We start from the raw sequence: 20,900 nt of genomic DNA on the forward strand, positions 1-20,900 counted from the left end.
GCTGGAGAGCAGTACAATAGGGAAACAGGCCTTAAATTTACATATTAAAAGACCGTTCTTCAGGTGAGAAAGAACTCTGCTGGAAGGCAGTGAAACCAGAGCTAGAGATGTTTTTGGTTTAGCAAAAAGCAAGTTTTTTTTAAGAAACCAGGAGGAGAGAGACAGAGATATTTATGATGTTTATGTAGTAGCCAGAAAATAGATTTTAGGGGGGACGGAAATAATTGTTTACCATCATAGAGCTAGACTCAGAAAAACAAGCTGTTGGCACCAGGTTATATGAACTAGCCAGTGGGGAACTTTTGGCGGGCTTTTGGTACTGACATTTCTTTGTCTGTAGAAGAGCTGAGGCTGGATTTCTATAGTGGCCAAATAGAAAATGTAATGTTACAGCCATGTTGGAATTACCGCCAATGATTCACGCAAAGGGTCAAATGATTGACTTCGCTAAGCGGGCCTTTTGGCAAATAATTCGTTTGGAGGAAGGCACTGCACCAGGGAAGGAAGAAACCACATCTGGTGTATGCTTTCCTTAAATGGGAGGTAACATGTTAAAACAAAAAATTCAGGTTAAATGATTGAATGAAAGTAAGGGAAAAGACCATGCCTGGCTGTTCCTGGCTGTGTTATTGACTTTGTTATTATTCAAAAATGAAATAAATATAAGAGTTGATCAGAACTGATAAGACCAGTTCTAGGAAAATTTGGCAGTTATGTGAAATTGTTTAGAATTTTATTTGAGGAAAGACTAAGAATTTTATAATTTTATTTTGGACAGTCTTCCAAGTAATACTCATGGTACCACCCCCTACTTCACCACCTGGGCTGGGCCAATTCAATGTTAGGACCCCAACAATACTGTACTGCTGAGTTGTAGGGGTGCTAGGGCCACCCAGTAGTTGGAAGCTACCAGGACTACCTGGAGTGAGGAAGGGACATGCAGTACTAGAGATTAAACTCAGGTCCCTGACATTGTGAGTTATATACTCCCTGCTCTTGAACTATCTTATCTCCCTGGCCCCATACTTAATAGTTTTTTTGTTTTGGGGTCATACCTAGTGATGCTCAGGGCCTATTCCTTATCATTCCTAGAGGTGCTCAGGGACCATACGTACTGGTATGGATCAGACTGGGATGAACACATGAAAGACAAGTGCCTACCCACTGTACTTCTCTTTAGTTTGTATACTTAAAACTTGTATATTTAAAACTTAAAACTTAAATAAGGAAGATGACTTTAATGTTTTATTTAGGAGTAATTAAGTGCTAATGTGGTTATTTTTTATCCTCACAATTTTGGGAAGTAATTTTCATTTATTACTGAAGGTCAAACTGAGACAAAAAAACTGGGAAAGAGCAAGTATTGAATCTTAGCTTGGCTGCAGCCCAAATTTTTTACTTATCCATTATCAAGTGTTTACTTACCAGTAGATTCATCAAAGATTGATCATTATTTCTTTCTTCATAAATATTTGGCTTGAACTTTCCATTACTAGAATCATTTTTGGGGGTTAGAAATTACACAGATTTCAAAGGAACATGTTTTGAAGGGAGTAGAGATTTTGTGTCTCAAAAATATTTTTTGTCATATATGTTCCCAGCTTTGTGTGTGTGTGTGTGTATGTGTGTGTGTGTGTGTGTGTGTGTGTGTTCCAAACACCAAGGTGAACTCTTCTCTGTAAAGGTGTTAACATGCCTATGAGATGATAAACCCGCTAATTATGTATTGTGTTCTTTGCATCCTGTTATTAACTGTGTCTTAGATAAGCTCTTTGGAACTTGCATGTGAATTGGACTTTGATCATTTGAAGAACCATCAATGGATGATTTAATTCCCCTTTTTGCAGTTTATTTTCTGATAGCCTTTTGACAGCTTTTAAATTTATTATTGGCATTTCCAGAAGTTGCAGTGTTCAATTTTTTTTTTTTTTAGTTTGGTCAAACTGGGTTTTTTTTGGCCACACTCAGTGATGCTCAGGGATTACTGCTGGCTATGTACTCAGAAATTGTTCCTGGCTTGGGGGACCATATGGGATGCCAGGGGATCAAACCATGATCCGTCCTAGGTTAGCGCCAGCAAGGCAAACGCCTTACCTCTCTGTGACACTGCACCAGCCCTGGTCAAACAGTTTTTAAATAAAAAGTTTGCCATTTCTTCTGTTTCAAAATGTGCTTGTACCAGTAGTTTTGAATCTCAGAAGACAGTGCTGGTTCTGTTTGTGTTCTTAAATTAATGCCCTCTTACATGTTTTTTGTTTGTTTGTTTCTCACAGTGATAACACAGTGATGTAAAAAACAATGATCTTTTATAGGGTGACTAAACCTCACCCTATGCTAAATTTTCCGGTCCCTCTGATAAAAGTTCTGGTACAACTAAATGTATTTGACTCACTTTATTCATAACCCATTCGTTGTGTGTATGAATGTGGGAGTAGGAGGTGCTGCCTTATAAATGTGCCCAATGACATGTTTGAATAAGATGTTTTCTGTTTCCAGGGCTGAATCAGTAGTGAAGCAGGGAGGGTGTTTGCTTTGCATGGGGCCTGCCTGGTTTCAATTCTCAGCCCCCCTCACCCTATTTGGTTCCTGAGTTCATAGCAGGAGTAAGCCCTGAAGACTGCTATGTGTGGCCCGAAAACCAAGAAATACAAAAGTGTTTTCTATTTCACCCTAAATAGAAAATAATACGAGTATGTTAACGAGTGGTATTATTTCATCTAAGCCATAAATATGTGTTTTAGAACAGTAGTGGTCCTCTTGAGATCAGTAGTGGTCCCCTTGAGTTTATAAAGTATGTTTTCTTGAAACTCAGCCATACCCATTCATTTACATTCATTCACACTACAATTCAAAAAAAAAAAAAAAAAGAAAGAAAGATGGAAATCATTTCCGCTGAGACTGTGTAATGCCTACACTGTTTATTGTCCTACTCTGGTGAACTGTGTAGGCATTTCATTACATTGTTTATTGTCCAAACCTTTAAAAAAAGTTTGTTTATCCTGCCCCCCTCCCCCGTCTTGACTCTAGAAAATAATGTAGTAGAACTCCAGAGTCAAACAGACCTGGCTTTTACCCCCAGTGTAATAATCTCTTTGTAACTCTGTTATCTCGAAGTAGCTTCAAGTTTTCTGCAGTTCAGTTTACTTTTCTGCAAAACTGGGAAAGTGAGATAATATTGCATCAGATAGAGATCCATGCTATGAAGAAAAAAGAGTCTGAGTCAATGGATTCTGTTTTTGACTGCAGGTTTCGGGACTCTATCTGCTGTTTGAGGATAATCCTGCATGAAGGGAGGAAGCACTTCCTTTAGAGAGGAAATATCAAGGCCCAGAGGCTTGAATAGGGTCTTATCAGATCTGAGAGCAGAAAGTAGGGAGCATAGATACTTAAGACTATACTCAAGAACTGTACTAAGACTGTAGGCTTGGTCTTTCAATGGGCCTGGAGCTTACAGGCCCTTTCATCTTTGGAGAGATGTTTCCGTTTTATTCAGAGTAAGATAAAATATGAAGACTGTTCAGAGGATACTTCAAAAGAACTGACTAGTTTAGGGATGTTTAGCAATGCAGGTGGTAGAATTAGATTAAATATATATTTTAAAGATAAGCTGTATGGGGCTTACTAATAAAATATCTGTGAAATATTTACTAATTGGATAAATGTGAATCTCCAGTCTTTAGATAATGTAGTTTGTCCATATATGTAGGAAAAGTGAAATTATATTTATCATATCTTATTTTTGTCTTCATAATCATGCATAATGCTGAGTTTGTATAATGCTGATAAGAATTTCTTGTTAGGAAAGTTGATTTTAAATTATTTGATGAATATATACAGCATGATTTTCTGGAAAAATATTGTATCACAAAAATGTTTAATGATTTCCTAACTAAAAATTGTTTTGAGACAATTTAAGAATATTCCTAGTAGAGAGATTGGGGGAAATATAAAAATAATTAATAGGTGCTATCATATTACATTATTTGAAAAATTTTAAGTATTTCTTTAGTTTTTGTATTATTAATTATTATTTGAATTACATATTTTGTATATTATTTAGTATTTGTAATACTACTTAGTATTGAATATTTATTTAGTAATTGAAAATACTTCTTCTATTTTTTTCTTCTTTTCCAAAAGTGTCTTGATTACACATTCTAATTATAACAATCTGGTAATTTACAATAGCAAATTATTTCTTTCATGTGTTTAATTGATAATAATTATTTTTTTTATTTTACAGAATGTTGTTCCAGCGGAAGTGTCCCTTGTTTGTGTAGTGAAGCCAGATGAGTTCTGGGATAAGAAAGTAACACATTTTTGTTTTTGGAAAGAAAAGGATAGACTTGGCTTTGAGGTAAATATATTCTATTGAAAAAGAAGAAGTATATTAAATCTTTAAAAATAGCTGATATTATTTTGTTTATTAAGTGTTGGCTACCAAACAGTGTTTAATTTGTCCTAAGCAGTGATTCATCTTCAATTAGCGTTCAGATACTTTTTGAATGAATTCTGATGCTGTGTAAAATTTTGTAAATCTTTTCTCATTCCTCACTTATACCTTTTTTTGTTGATACGTTTCTTTGTAAAATAATTAATTGAGGTACCAATTCGCATTACAACACAATTTGAAGGTGCAGTTAATTCCCCACTTTTTCAAAGCATATTTTCCTGTTTCCAGTTATGGTTTTGACTTCTAATTTTCTAATGACTAAGATGTGATTATATTTTGAATGTTAGTTTGCCATTCATATACCTACCTTGGTGGTATCTGTTCAGTAACTCTCACCCAATTTTAATTTAAATATACTTTTATTTATGAATTTTTAGTGTTTTTATTTACTTTTATACCTCAGTATGTGATAGCTCAACACCATGATAGCTGAATGGGAAACACATCTAAGGAAGAAATATGAAAGTATGGTAAGAGAAGTAAGAACCTGTGTTTTGTCATAAATGAGCCTTTCAGACAGGCCAGATGCAGTAGAAAATGTTGCTTAGAGAAAATACTGTGGTTGGTGCTAGTTGACTCTTCTGGGCTACTGTTTAGGCTCACTGACCTTGATGGTCTATGCAACTTTCCCATCAGATTTGCTGTGATCCTAGTGGACTGCCTTTCTATGAAATTTTGATGTGTTGTGCAGCCACATGAGGTGGCATAATTCAGGATCTCTGGAACAAATCCAGTGGATTGGCATTTTTTTATGGTTAAATTATGGACCATTTCTGTCTGAGTATATCAACTACTGGATTCCTTAACTTTTCTTCAGCTCACTTTATTCAGCTACTGGGTTCCTTAATTTTTTTTTACTGTAACTGATTCTATTCTCATTTTGAGGCATACTCATATTTGGGTTGCAGTTCCAAACTTCTGTCATCGTTTCCTGTTAAGAATATTTCTTGGGGGGCCAGGGATAGCAAGGAGGTAGGACGTTTGCCTTGCATGCAGAAGGACGGTGGTTCGAATCCCGGCATCCCATATGGTCCCCCGAGTCTGCCAGGAGCGATTTCTGAGCATCTCTTATGGTCCCCAGGCCTGCCAGCAGTGAGTCCTGAGTGCAGAGCTAGGAGTAAACTTTGAACATCATTACTTATTTGGCCCCCAAACCAAATAAATAAATATAGCTTAGTGGAAAGCTATGTTAGTTGATCAAGCTAATCAGCAAGGTGGAAACAATGATTGATATAGTGGTTTTATTTATTTCAAGAGCTTAATAAGCAGCAAGAAATACAGATCATGAAGATTTGCCTCAGGATAATACCACAGACATGCAAATTGTTATTATTTTATCAAAATTGTTACCTAGCACATCATGAAACACCAACACTACAGAAATTATGGTAAAAAGATGCCATGGTATGATTAATTCCACCTTTAATTTTAATTTATGGAATCAAAGGACTGTCTCCTGGCCATGCTTATAAAATGTTTTATAGGTATGAAAGGTAAATATTTAAATATTAGTTATGATATCAGTTAACCTTCTTGATGGTATATTGTTGATAATTTTGTGAATTATTCATAATAACATTCTGATATTTTATCTTAAAATTAAAGGTCACAAATAACAAATGCCATAAGATTGGTAAGGTCAAAACTGGACTTTTTTCTTTGTTTTTGGACCACACTTGGGCACTCAGTGGTTACTCCTGGCTCTGTGCTCAGAAATTACTCTGGCAGGCTCAGAGGATTATATGAGATGCTTGGAATCGAATCCAGTTCCATCCTTGGTCGGTTGCATGCAAGGCAAATGTCCTACTTCTGTGCTATTTCTCCAGCCTCTAGGCTTTTTTTTTTTTAGAAAGGATGTTGGGCAGGGATTTGAGTCACACCTGGAAGTACACAGGATTGACTCCTGGTGTTGCTTCAGTGATCCTATGTGGTGTCAGTGATCTCACTGGGATCACCACTTGCAAGGCAAGCACCTTACATCTTATACTTATCATATTAGTAATTTAATAGGCTTCTTTGAAACTCTAAACAAGCCTTTCTATTCTGTGACTGTTACATGTTCTGTGAAACATAATAAAACAATTTATTGCTGTAGAGAGTGTTACATCAGATTTTCATAGTTGTATGAAAACACTGAGTCATGCAGTGGGCCTGATATTTTAGGAGAATTTATACTTTTTTTTTTTTGGTTTTTTGGGGCACACCCATTTGATGCTCAGGGGTTACTCCAGGCTAAGCGCTCAGAAATTGCCCCTGGCTTGGGGGGACCATATGGGACACCGGGGAATCGAACTGCAGTTGCGATCTTTCCTTGGCTAGTGCTTGCAAGGCAGACACCTTACCTCTAGTGTCACCTCGCCGGCCCCAGAATTTATACTTTTAAGTGTATTTTGAGTAATGAAATATTGAGTCTGTAGTTCATTTCCATAGGTAAAGAATTGTTTAATTAGGAAGGGTGATAATGGGAGTAAATATTTGAAAGGGTTTGTTTTTCACATTGTTTCATGTGTTTTGGGTCAGATTCTTACATGCTGGGGCAAAGGGTAAGGTCATCTTATTCCTAACTTACTGCTCAGGAGCTACTCCAAGCTCTAATAGATAGTACTTACATGACTAAGAGGGACAGTTTGTTGGACTATGTAATAAACTATGTAAATTAATATTTGAATAAAATATATTGTATTAAATCATGAATATTTGTATATTTTACTTTCATTGTTTTTATAAGGGTCTCCAAAGGGGTTCAGAAGGTCTAGGGACCTGCCATACTTGATACAAGGCTGGTTGTTCGGTGCTGTTGCTATATTAGCTCCACAGGCTCTCTCCCTGCTTTTTAATATTTTTAGCCCCAGTATTATTTCTTCATTAGCTGCTTGACCAGAGATACTCAAAAGTTTTGTCTGTGACTTTGGAACATGCTTCTTTAGAATATTTTGCATTTAGGCCGAGTGTCTTTTTATATTTAGAATTTTAGAGCAAAAGAGGATCAGCTATAAAGCATGTGATAACTATGTCTTAGGCATTTATTTCATCTTTATTTTTTATTTTTTTTTATAAATATCTTTACTTAAACAACATGTTTACAAGCATATTTGTAGTTGGGTTTTAGTTATATAAATTATTTTATCTTTAAATTTGATGGAGATTTGCTTTTGGGAATTGGACTCCTATTTTTTTTTAAATATTTTTTTGTTTTTCTTAAGAAAAAAAATCCTAGATTGCATTGCTTTGTTTTTAACCTTTTTATACAAGTTTATTTTATTTGTGTTCTCTTACAGGACTATAAGGAAAGAAATATAGGAAAATCTCACTAATATTTTGTAACTGGAGAAGGCTTAATGTAATAGTTCAAAGAAAACCTGTTTAGATTTTTAGATATATTCTGTAATAGCAACTTCAAAATGTACCTGTTCATTCTTTTGCTTTAGTTTATTTTGCTTTAAAAAAAAAATCTCTTATCTGAGGGGGCATAGGGGACTTTTTGGTCTATACCTGGCACTACTCTATACATACTGAGTTCTGCCCTCAGAAATCACTCTGGTGGAGCAATGGAGGATGATATGAGGCTCCAGGGATAGAACCAGGTTGACTGCTTATAAAGCAAGCGCCCTGTTCACTTACTATCTCCTTAGCCCCATATTTGTTTTTAAATCTGTGCTTTAAATCTTATTTACCATGTCTTTTTTCTTTTTTTTTTTTTAGCACTTCAGTTTTACTTCAGGCTAAATCTTTCCTGCCCATAGCAAAATCAGGTTTTCTATTTTTACTTATTCATTGGAATCTGTTGGTTTTTATGTGTGAAGTCACATCCACTGCTAGGTTTCCATCATGTGAATAGAGTTGAATTGTCATTTCAAACTTGGTTTGTAGTCTTCAAAGTAGTTGTCAGAACTTTATGTTATATTCTGGCAAGTGCTGTCATTTTCCAGAGGCAAGTGATGTTTCTCAATAGAAAAATGGAAGGGCACTGGAAGGGAAACTTCTTTTCCCTTTTGAAGTTATCTCTCCTGATTCATTTGAAAAGGGCAATTCATAGATAAATAGCATTTTTAAAATAAGATTCTTACTATAGTGAACTTTTAAAAAATTACTTGTATTTATATTGGATTGTGGGTAACATAGTTACTATAGCTAGCATGTATGGCTTTAATGTACAGTAATTGTACCTTCACCACCACCACCAGCAAAATGTAAACTGACTCTTTTTACATTCATTATTTATTATTATTATCATCACTATTATATTTTGTTTTTTAGGTCAGACAAGGCAGCGCTGGTGGGTTACTTCTGGTTTTGCACTCAGAAATTACTCCTGGCAAGCTCAGGGGACTATCTGGGATGCCAGGGAACAAGCCTGGGTTGAACACATGCCCTACTCTCTGTGCTATCACTCAGACCTTTCTTCATCATTTTTGAACACACACTATCTAGTCAAATTTAATGAAATAGAAACAACTATTCCATTTTACAAGCTTTCACTATCCCTTTCTTCCTTACAAGCTTAAGGAAAGATTGGATGATTACAGTGAAGACTGAGCTGTAGTCAGCAGTTCTCTGAATGATTCAACTTGATTACAAATTTGAGTCTTAATTTTTTTCAAGCTATTGCTTTTTAGAAATTGTAAATTTATAAACTTAGCTTTGAGATATCTTTGGTATTTATGTATACACTTCTGCATATTCACATATCAAGTCTTGTTTTTACTTTGAACAGCCGTCAGAAAATTTATAAGATACGATTATATAAAATGTCTTAAAATGGTGGATAAAGTGAGCTTCATGTAGGTGTCCATAACTCCTTAAGATTTCCTTATTATTATGTCTGTTTTGCATAGGTAAAATGTAATAACTATAATCCGACAACCTTTTTTCTTTGATAAACGTACTAAACAACATTAAGTATTTAAATTATTTTATGTCATGCAATTGAACCTTCACTATTTACATTTATGTTGATTTTATGGAAAAATTTTAAGAAGAAATAGCCATGTTGGAAAAAAAATAAAATAATAGAAAAAGAAATAACCAGGTTCAAATAAATCTTTCTTTATATATCTAAATAAATTACCACATATTTTCCCTTTTACTTATTTGACATAAAATATGTCATCAGTAATTGTAATGATTTTAGCAAAGAGAGAGAGAGAGAGATTACAATGGGTAAAACATGACAGGTGCTCTTCTGCTCTTCCCTGAGCAAGGGAGTTAATAATGTATTTGTGAGAATGGCTCAAATTAGAAGTATAGAATGTTAACTCACTAGAATAGTTCCTTTAAACTGAAAGATATTATATGTAATTAATGCAGATGACTTCTGTGAGAGATTGGGAAAATAAACCTGGAATGAATTCCTTTAAATTAACTTTTACAAAGTCAGCAAATGAGAGGATTAAGGCAGAAGACACCTGGAATGACTTTCTTCTCGTCTATATCCTTCAAATTATAAGCAAATAGTGTTTAACCTAGGAAAAGAATTTGAGAATCATTTGGGGTACTTTTCTGTCTGTTTGTTTTTGGGTCACACTCGGAGGTGCTCAGGGGTTACTCCTGGCTCTGCACTTAGCAATCGCTCCTGGTAGGCATGGGAACCATGTGGAATGCCAGTATTCGAACCACGGTCCGTCCTGAGTCAACAGCATGCAAGGCAAATGCCCTACCACTGTGCTATATCTCTGGCCCTGGGGTACTTTTAATAAAGTTCATGTTACTCTGTGCTTTTGACTAGAACGTCAACATTCAGATTTATTTATAGAGTATTTTGGGACGGGGTGTTGGCCACACCCTGTGACGCTCAGGGGTTACTCCTGGCTATGTATTCAGAAATCGCTCCTGGCTTGGGGGAACATATGGGATGCGGGGGATGGAATTGAGGTCCGTCCTGGGTCAGTCGCATGCAAGGCAAATGCCCTACTACTGCGGGATCACTCTGACCCCTATTTAGAGTATTTTTTAACTGAAGCTTTATAAAAAAACCTGAAAAATAACTTTTTATCAAAATTCACACTCTGGAATATTGTGTAAGCAAGAGGCAGATTCCTCAATAAAAACCTATATTCCTAGTGCTAAAGCATCACTTCTAATGAATTTATTTTCCATTAAGTTATTGTAAATAGATGCACAGTACATTATTAAAAGTTAAGTACTACAACATAAAGAATGAGAGAGGAACCTTTTTATGTGATGTTTTTTAAGTAAGAAAACAGAATATTATGCCAAATAAGACAATAAAGGCGTCAAAAGATTATTATTTTTTACATTTATTATATTTTCTGTTCCATTGTCTTTTTAGAAGAGAATACTCTGAAATATCATCTCAGATGTGAATTAACATTCAAATTAGCAAAAACTGTTGCCTTAGGAAGAAATACATATTTTTTTAATTTTATTGCTAGCATATATTTAGCTAACGAGTTCTAAATGTTTTTAAAACTTAATTCCGTTTTTATTATGGTAGTTCTTAAGCAGTGCTCAGGGGACCAATTTGGGCTACATTCAAGGCGAGTCTCAGCCAGAATTGAATGTGAGGAATGGAACATGGCCCTGTAATAGGTAACAGGGCCATAGGTAACAATTCATGTGCTCTAACCCTTTTGTGCTTGGATCTGATGGCTTTTTCTTTCTTGTCTGGAAGTATCTTTCTTAATTCCAACACGAGTTGTTGGCAGGTAAAATGACTTCTGTAATGTAACTCCACTTATTTCATGTTGAATATCATTCTTAGCTCAAAGAACAGAAGTTGAATTGGAATGAAAGTAAAGTCCTTTGTGACCATGTTTTCACTAGAAGATAATTTTTATTCTTTGTCCTTATCATTCTAAGTTGTTTATTTTTAAGTTTGCTCCCTAAATAGGAAGGCCATAAAGTTGAGAATCACTAAACTCTTTGCTTGAAATAACATTACATTGCCCTTTAGAATAGCCAAACATTATATAGTTTGCTGTTATTAAACTACCCAAAAACAAATGTCTAATTTTTTTAATGACCAAAATATGTGAATCACTAAACTTTGTTGGTATTACCATGCTTCCATTTTCCTTTGTTCTTTTCCTCGTGTCCTAATTTGCTTTCACGAAAGGATTTCTCTTTATTCACTCCTGTGGTCTGAGTCTCAGACCTTTCTGTTAGTCATTGCCTTTTCCCTTGATCACTTTCTGGTTTTAATTTTTTAATAGAGTATTTGATACATATTCCTTAAAACATTGCCAATGACTATATGAAGGTCAGTAAAATAGTAAGGACTTCAGAACTCATTTCCTAACTTGAGAACCCAAAAATCACTATCTTGAACTATGTACCTTCTTTATCCTATTCAACTGCCTCTATCCCTTAACACAGACAACTGTGTTTATATATCCTAGTTTGTATTTTCAGTGTGTGTATGTGCCCAATTGAATCAAAGAGCTGTGAAATGTTTCAAAGAAAATGGGGAGTATTTACTTTATAATTGTTCTTTTATATCTACAGTTATCATTTAGGGATCGTATTTATCTGTGAACAATATATTTAGCTTCATGTATTGTTTTCAGTTTATAAAAATGAAAATGTTGAGTCCTCACTGATGTGTTTTTTATCACTTGTCATTCTGTGTTCAAATTTATGCATGAATTGCAGCAAATGTAGTTTATTCATTCTATTGCTGAATATTCTTACATTGTATAAATAAGAAAACAATTTGCTTGTTCTCCTGTTGGTGGACATTTGGATCATTTTCATTTTTTTTGCCATTAAGAGTGATGTTCTATAAACATTTTGTGATCTGTCTCCTGGTAAATATGTATAAATAAGATTTTTGTTTGCAGAATATCTAGGCACAGTTTATGGAACTGTATAAAATTTTAAGAAAATGTCAAATTGCTTTCCACAGAAGCATTCGAATTTAAATTTTCAATTGTAGTACATGAAAATGTTTGCAGCTATTCAGCTTTGTTAATTCCTGAGTCTGACTATTTGATGTTCATAAGTTTTTAAGATGTTTCCTTTTCTCACATTGTCTTGGGTATAGGTGTTATTGTAATGTGAGAAAATGACTTTTCCTGAGACTATAATTTTCTTTCTATTCTCAGGAAACATTTTAAAAACTCATTTTATAAGCTATGTTTTGGTTGTTGTTGTTTTGTTTAGTTTTGGTTTTTGCCTTTTAAAGGTGTTAGAGGTTTTCATTATGTGCATATTGTGGGGAAGCATCCCCTTGATGTAGGTTTACATATTCTTTTGCCTTTTAAATCTATTTCCATAAATTGGTCTTTGTTTTTATGTAGTTGATTAGCTTCAGATTTGCTTTTCTTTCTCCAAAGCTATTAATTGGTGGTTATGTGATTCTCAATAATAAGACTCATAATAGCTGATTCTCTTCTTCTTTTTTATTTGTATTGTTAGTATTGACATCTGGTGCCTACATCCCTTATTATTTGCCTACTATTTTTTATTAGTGCTGAATAATAATAAATAGGATTATTCTGTCTTCATTTACTAATACTTCAACCTAGTGACACGGTTTGTATATGAAATGTATATTTTCATTTATTTACTGATTTTTAATAAAATTAATGTTTCCAAGCAGATCAATGGCAGTTCTTTTTTTATAGTGATTATTTGTTTATTTTATAGTCTTATGAGTTCATTATATTAATGACATACTTATGAGCTTATTGAATTAATTCATAAGCATACTTGATATTTCAGTGTATGGCATTTTTTTAATAATTAATATGTTAATAACCAGCATTCATTGTCCAGTGTAAGCCTTTTACACGCCGTTTTATTGATATCTTGTTGAGATGCTACAAGCTCATTAAGCTTATTTCCAACCCCAGATTATAATTCACTGATTTTTCAAAGAATTTCAACTCCTTTTTGTTGAAAATGTTTTTTGAAGATAATAGTATGACTGATAGGGGAGTATATTTCTATAGAATTGATCATTATTTCTAAGCCTTTCACTAGAACTAGAAAATATTATGTTTGTAAGTATGTAGAATTTGATTTAAGATGAAATAAACCAAAATCAACAGATAACAACAGTAATAAAACTGATTAAATAAACCATGCATTTAAGCTCATCTTTCCCATTCATAGGTAATTTTCTTTCATATCTTCTTTGCCTAGAATTTGAACGTTCCAATTAATCATCTGCTCTCTTTCTTTATTAACTGATCAGTACCAAAACTATCACCAATTGTATTGATTACTGGAAATGAAAGATCTCATTTACTTTATTGTGTTTTTTTTTTCTTGTAATTTTGAACTAATTATACTTAATATAGACTTTTGTCCATTTCTTCTAGGTTTAGGTAGTTGACAGCACAGAATTGTCCTATGTCCACTTATTTATTTATTTATTTTTTTTAGAAAATCAGGAAAGGCATTATTATTGTCGATGTCATGATAACCCAGAGCCACACATTATAGTAGTGGTGCTTGTGTACTTTCTTGTTGTAGGTCTCACCTGCGTGCCTTGTGGCATTTGCACACAGACTTGTCATGGGCCAGACTCCTGGACACAGAACTTGCATATATTTTAATTGCAGTGCAGCCTGCATTTACTTTAATGGCAATAATAGCCAAGGAAAGCAGAAAGAATTAAAATAGATAGGGATAAAAGATTATCATTTTCAAATGTCAATTTTATTTGTGGTTTTTTTTGTGTGTTTTTTTTTTGTTGTTGTTGTTTTTGTATTTGTCTTTGTGGGCCACACCCGTTGATGCTCAGAGGTTACTCCTGGCTATGTGCTCAGAAATTGCTCCTGGCTTGGGGGACCATATGGGCACCAGGGGATTGAACCAGGGCCTATCCTAGGCTAGTGCTTGCAAGGCAGACACCTTACCTCTAGAGCCACAACTCTAGCCCCGGTCAAATGTCAATTTTAAATTCATGAATTCTTTTACCTCTTTCTAGTTCTGAGTTTTAAATTAAATATTAGTATATTGTTATTCTGGGTCTTATTTTTTTAATTTAGAAGACATGTTTTATTAATATATTACCAGAGGAATGTTAGAGAAGCCTTAATGTATGTAATTAATTTTTATTACTAGATTTATTATTTCTTTGTGCTTATCAGTTTAGCATACCCCAATAATTCTTACTCTGCAAGATCTTTGTTGATATATCATTGTATGAAAGAAAATTAGTTTTACTACCAAAGCACATTAATACTGGTAAAAAATTTGAAATAATTCAACTGAGCTCCTCAGATTTTAAAATGTGGTTTTATAAATGTTTTCATGGTACCTTATTTCCTAGCAGTATCTACAGTTTATTGAATCAAGTGCTGTCGTATTAAATAAATGGAAGTATTATCATAATATTAAAACAATGACGTTTCAAACTAGTTTTACCACCTTATTACTTTCATCTAAATTTCATTTACTGTGACTTTTGCTATATGCTTCTTATCTCTTTTTTCCTTTTTTTAGGTTATTTTAGTGTCTGCCAATAAATTGACTCGTTACATAGAACCATGCCAGTTGACAGAAGATTTTGGTGGGAGTCTTACTTATGATCACATGGACTGGTTAAATAAGAGGCTGGTTGGTATATAACTTGATATAAATGAGATATTTAAATAGCATTCTAATCAACTAAAATTTAGGCTGTTTTCCATTTTACAAAAATGAAGAAATATAGTGGCATACAGGTGTTAAATGTTACTGTGTTATTAGAAGCGGTATTGCTCATCAAGGTTGTAAAACTTTGGCTGAAGAGATTGCAGTAGGCTAGAGCTCATGCTTTCCTTGCTGTAGCCCTAGGTTTGATCCCTTGTCCCTGAGTACTACCAGATATCTCCCCAAAACCAAGTCACCCCAAAATAAAACCAACAACAAGTAGTATAGCATGCCTAAAATCTCTTAAGTAAAATGACAAAGCATAATTTTTAGAGGTAATTCAATATGTAGATGATATTCATAGAGGATATTTAGACCTTAATTTGAATTAAGGAGCATTTTGCAGGTTTAAGATTTCCATTTCTGAAGCTATATAAACTTTGTAAAGCATGGCTTTTGAAATTTTTTTCTCTATATAATAGTATACTGTTTTTTTTTTTTCCATTAAGGGCCACAACTAGCTGTGGGGGTGTGTGTGGGGGACCATATGCGACGCCAGGGGATCAAACTGTGGTCTGTCCTAGGCTACTTTAAAGAACAGTAATATCTCATATTATCCTGCCACACAACATTAAACTTTTCTTTTTAGGTTGATTAAAGTTTATTTTATTTTACATACTATACTAGACACACAACAGATGCTGAATAATTGTTTATATTAAGAGGCATAATAAATGAAAGAAAATTAGACAAAATGATAATTGCAGAAATAATGAACCAGCTAGCAGGTACAGGCCTAATGAGGTTCTCAGACACCATCAGAACTACATTGGCTACCAGGGCTACACCTGGCAGTGTGTGGGGTTCCATGCAGTACTGGGGGTTAAACTAAGGCCTTGCATTGAGCTGTCTTTTTAAAAGCTCAGTCATGACCCTGGTCAATATGGTGTTTAATTGATCTACAGTTTAATTAACTCTTTTTAGATTATAGCAGGTCCCCCATAATTCCATTTTATTCAGTGTTATTTTATTATAATGTGGATGAGAGGAAAAAATCCTAGGCAAAATTAAAGACATCCTTTACTTATAAGGCTCTTTATTTGTAGTTTCCAAAAATTTACTAAAGATATTAAGTGAAAACTTCTAGTTGAGGATAACTCTTCTAATTACATTGAAAAATAATGAATTCTAGAGTTGGAGCAATATCACAATGGGTAGGGCATTTGCCTTGCATGCAACTGATATCCTCAGCATCCCAGATGGTCCCCTCGAACCAGCCAGGCACAATTTCTGAGAACAGAGCCAGGAGTACCCCCTGAGCACCACTGGACCTGACCCAAAGAAACAAACAACAACCAAAAAAAAAAAAAACCTGAAAAATAATGAATTTTTATTATTTGAGAATGAATAGTCAATTGTATTTCTGTTATATTTTTGAACAATGATGATGAACAACTAGTGAGCACTTACTTTATTTAATTTTTGTTCGAATTTTTCTTAAGCCCTTTTTTAAAAAGAAATTTAAATGAATATGTTTAAATGTCTATGTTCATACTACATGCCTGCATCTAGCACTCTGTAACCCTTATAGGTAGTCAGATGGATTGGTGATTAGAAAAGCATTGTTCTGTAACTTGAATTAGAGTTAGAAGTGCCAGAATAATGTTACAGTAGTTTAAATTATTGATGTTAATGTTTCTCAAAGAGATGCACGAATTAATAAATATTTGACTGAAGTAAAAATAATTTTTAATGTACTTTGGTTAAAAGGCTTTTTTTAACCATCAGAGCTCTTTTACCTTAGGGCCAGTTTTATTATCTCTTACATGCAGTTGTTGAACTGTACTGAATGACTTACATAAAGGGAATCATGCTTGGTGATTCTATTAGTCTTGATCCCAAATCCTTAAGCACATAATAAATTTTATAATCATTCTTTAATTAAATTTTACTTACAGGTTTTTGAGAAATTTACAAAGGAATCTACATCATTATTAGATGAACTTGCTCTGATAAACAATGGAAGCGATAAAGGAAACCAACAAGAGAAAGAAAGGTAGGTAACAAGATTTATGACAAAACTATGATTATTAGTGGGGAGGAGGATGATTTGGGACATTGGTGATGGAAATGTTGCACTGGTGAAGGGGGGTTCTTTACATGACTGAAACCCAACTACAATCGTATTTGTAATCAAGGTATTTAAATAGAGATATTAATTAAAAACTGATTATTAAAAAGTAATAACTCCATTACAAATTTAATCTAAAAGAACTAAGGTAATCAAATAACATATACAAGTTGATTATTTTTAATTTGTGAGAATTTTTTTATGTTTGTATATTTTATTTTGGCTTTTGGGCCACACTCAGCAACGCTCATGGGTTACTTTGGATCTACATGCAGAAATTACTCTAGTATAGAGTAATATATATAATATACTCTAGTATAGCTGTGGAGACTATATATAATGCTGGGAATTGAACATGCAAAGCAAACTCCCTATTTTTATGCTATAGCTCTGCTCCCTATGTTTGTAATTTGAAACAAAAAATCTTTATAAAATACTTACATTAGTAATTACCATTTAGACACCAAAATAATGATTTTCAAGGGCATTATCTTTATAATGAAGTAATAAGTCTACTTTTTATTTAAAGTTTTTTTTTAACATTTTTCTTTATATTGTTATGAATCAGACTTAATAGTCAAACCTGATTTTTGATACATTAGCCATTAAGTTGATAGCTTATAGAACTTCAAGTAAAATATGTAATACTTGAGTTCAACTCGGTGAATTTAGTGTTTTATGGCAAATGAATGCAGCGATTGTTCACTAGTATTTATGTAAATGACCTAGTATTTTAATAAATTTCTGTTTATTTTTATAATATTACACTTTTTATTTATCTGTTGGTAGGCCAAGACTTTCTTTTCACTTTAAGGAAATGTATAAACACTTTCTGGCTTCTCAATAAAATTATCATAGCAAAGTAATTTTTATTAGGAAGTTTAAAAGAAATCAACATTCATGTTTAATGTCTCTTTTAAATCCAAGCATAAAAAGATAAAGAAACTTTGATGAAATGCATCTTGTTATTCTATGAGTCCAAATATTGTTACATAGCATTTAACTGAAATAATAAGGCAAGAGGGACAGGAGATGATCAGACAGCAAATTTTGATTAAAATAAAGAAAAACATTCAATGATCTGAATATAAATCTTATTTAAAACAAACAGTTAAAAGCATCATCTAAAGATACATAAGATGTAAAAAAATGTTTTAAGAATTACATCATGCAAATATGCCATGTAGATATTAGACATATACATAAGTTATGGACCTGAAAATGCCAGCTGAGTTTCTTGACAAAATTTAGCTGAACATTAGTGCTTTCCGAATAGTCCAAAACACTATGCTTGATGTTTCTGAAGGTCTTATTCCTCAGGAAAGACATCCTATGAAGAGGCACTGAGCACAAATGGATATACACCAAAACAAACAAACAAAAAAGGACAAGAATAATTATAAAAGAAGCATTATTATTATAGAGCATAGTTTAGAAAACACTCACAGACATAAGAATATCAAAGATAATATTGTAGACCTCAAATATTGCTATAGACAAAAAACTCTTGATTGAAAGATGGCTGTCCACAATTATTTAAAGTTTCCTTTCTGTGTTTTATTTTATAATTATAAATTTCTTTTTCAAAAAATATTTAGTGGGAAAACACTAAAATGAATTTCTTTGAGATACTTGATATAATTATATAATCAATTTTTCTAGATAATGTTTTATAACTTACAGATATTTTCTTGACTATTAATAATTAATTATCTCAATGGACTTCCTAATATTAGGAGAAATTACCTTGATAGAATAATATAATTTAGTTTTTATACTTGTTTATGTATAAATGATTTTCTAAATGTTTATGAATAGAAATAAAGCTTTTATATCATTTTGATGCTTATCAGGTCTGTGGATTTAAATTACCTTCCATCAGTTGATCCTGAAACAGTTCTTCAGACAGGTAAGATGGAAAAAATGTGTGAATATTAGTGATAGGCAGAATTCAAGTAACCAATCACATGTTGATTGGTTCAGGAAATAATCACTGGTGGATTTATTGTATAGTAGGCACTTGAAAATCTTTTCAAATTTTTTTTGATTAGCCTAGCAGCATATTAATATAGTATACAGTATTTTTAAATTATTGATAGTTAAATGGTTTCCCTTTGAAATACCTTATCTATGAATTAGAGATAAATTTTCTATTTCATTGGTAGCTTTGAGGACTTTGATCATTATAGTCTAATTTGTATTTTTCTATATTTTCATATTTTATTATTTTAATAATTCTTCAGTGTTTAGTAACTTCCCCATTTTGTGTATGAGGTTGCTAAGGTTTAGAAATGAAAAATAACTTACTCAAGATAAAGCTCTCTTAACATGGCTCAGTAGTCTAAATGCAGAATCATGAACTGTTGTTTTACAATCATTTGTGATTAAAACATAGCACATTGCAGTGACATTGTACATATCGATGTCTGTACTGTATGGCATACATATTCTAGCCCATATGTCTCGAATAGTTGTTTTCTAGCAGAACAAATTAGAATTTTATAAGTGAAAAATACTTTATTTTTATTTCTAATGTTTTTTCTAATAATGTGTGCATGTTCTAAGCACTTACATGTGTTAACATATGCCCATCACACAACCCAATTTCTATTTCTACTGTTCCATGTTTATGTTTTGTGGGTTTTTCTTTTCTTTTCAAGGATATTCTAAGCAGTGCTCTGAGGCTGCGTGAACTATACAGCCCACTTCATCCCAGTTTCGTGCAAGACATGGAACCCATGGCCTTGAAATTGCAAGGCCTGTGCTTATAATAGAGCCATATCCTTAACTCTATTATCCTAATTTAATAATTAGGAAATTGAGGCAAAAATGGATAAGTAACTTACTTAGGTTAAACACAGTTAAATGTTAGAGTTAGGACTTGACCTAAATAAGGCAATTTGGTTTCAAATTATATTTATCATTATTATGTGAAAAGTTTATCATTATTGCTGTAAAAAATTTCATAAGAAAATATTAAGGTAACATTAAGGTTTAATAGGAAAATATTAAGGTAACACTTGTCAAAGTAGGAAAAATGTATTATGATCTTAAAGGCTTCTATGTGTACATATCAAGACTTCCCTTAGATCTTTAAAACAGGTGTTCTTCTCATTGTAGGAGTTTGAAGGGTGCAGAAATAAATCCTCTAAGTTTATTGTATTGATTTTTTTCTAGGATTTTTTCCTTTTATATAGATATTATATATATATATATTATATATATTCATAAGAATGGAATAACATAAAAATACAATTAAAATACTGCTCTTCATTAAACATTTAAATTTTAAATTTTTACAATACAAATTTTAAATACAAATCCACATTTTTATTGAATATCTTGGTTTATATTTGTGTCTTATAGAATGTAGTATATGCAGTTTTTAAATTTGTTTTCATATAAACTAAAGAATTTTATTTTAAGACTCAACTGGCAAAGTAGATAGATAGATAGGTAGATAGATAGGTAGAGAGGTAGAGAGGTAGGTAGGTAGGTAGGTAGGTAGGTAGGTAGGTAGGTAGGTAGGTAGGTAGATGGATGAATGGATGGATGGATGGATGGATGGATGTGTGGTTAGTACATTTAAGACATGAGAAACTAGGAGTAATAGTGCAGTGGATAGAGAGTTCTTGCCTGTGCATAGCTTTCCAATGTTCAATCCATTGTACCATCTATGGTCCCCGAGCCTACCAGGAGTGATGAGCACAGAACCATGAGCACAGGACTAGGAATAAGCCCTGAGTACTGCTGAGGATGACCAGAAAAACAAAA

At 33.1% G+C, this 20,900-nt stretch overlaps 1 protein-coding gene across 1 annotated transcript in view; it reads left to right on the forward strand.

The window, feature by feature from the left end:
• SESTD1 (SEC14 and spectrin domain containing 1) overlaps positions 1-20,900 on the forward strand; it is a 122,330-nt gene that overhangs the window by 58,740 nt on the left and 42,690 nt on the right. The window contains exons 5-8 of the mRNA XM_049773432.1: positions 4,244-4,357; positions 14,867-14,980; positions 16,954-17,051; positions 18,980-19,035. Coding sequence (XP_049629389.1) covers positions 4,244-4,357; positions 14,867-14,980; positions 16,954-17,051; positions 18,980-19,035 — 382 coding nt within the window. The remainder of the gene's footprint in view (positions 1-4,243; positions 4,358-14,866; positions 14,981-16,953; positions 17,052-18,979; positions 19,036-20,900) is intronic.

The sequence above is a fragment of the Suncus etruscus genome, chromosome 5 (genome assembly GCF_024139225.1).
Source record: "Suncus etruscus isolate mSunEtr1 chromosome 5, mSunEtr1.pri.cur, whole genome shotgun sequence".
NCBI lineage: Eukaryota > Metazoa > Chordata > Mammalia > Eulipotyphla > Soricidae > Suncus > Suncus etruscus.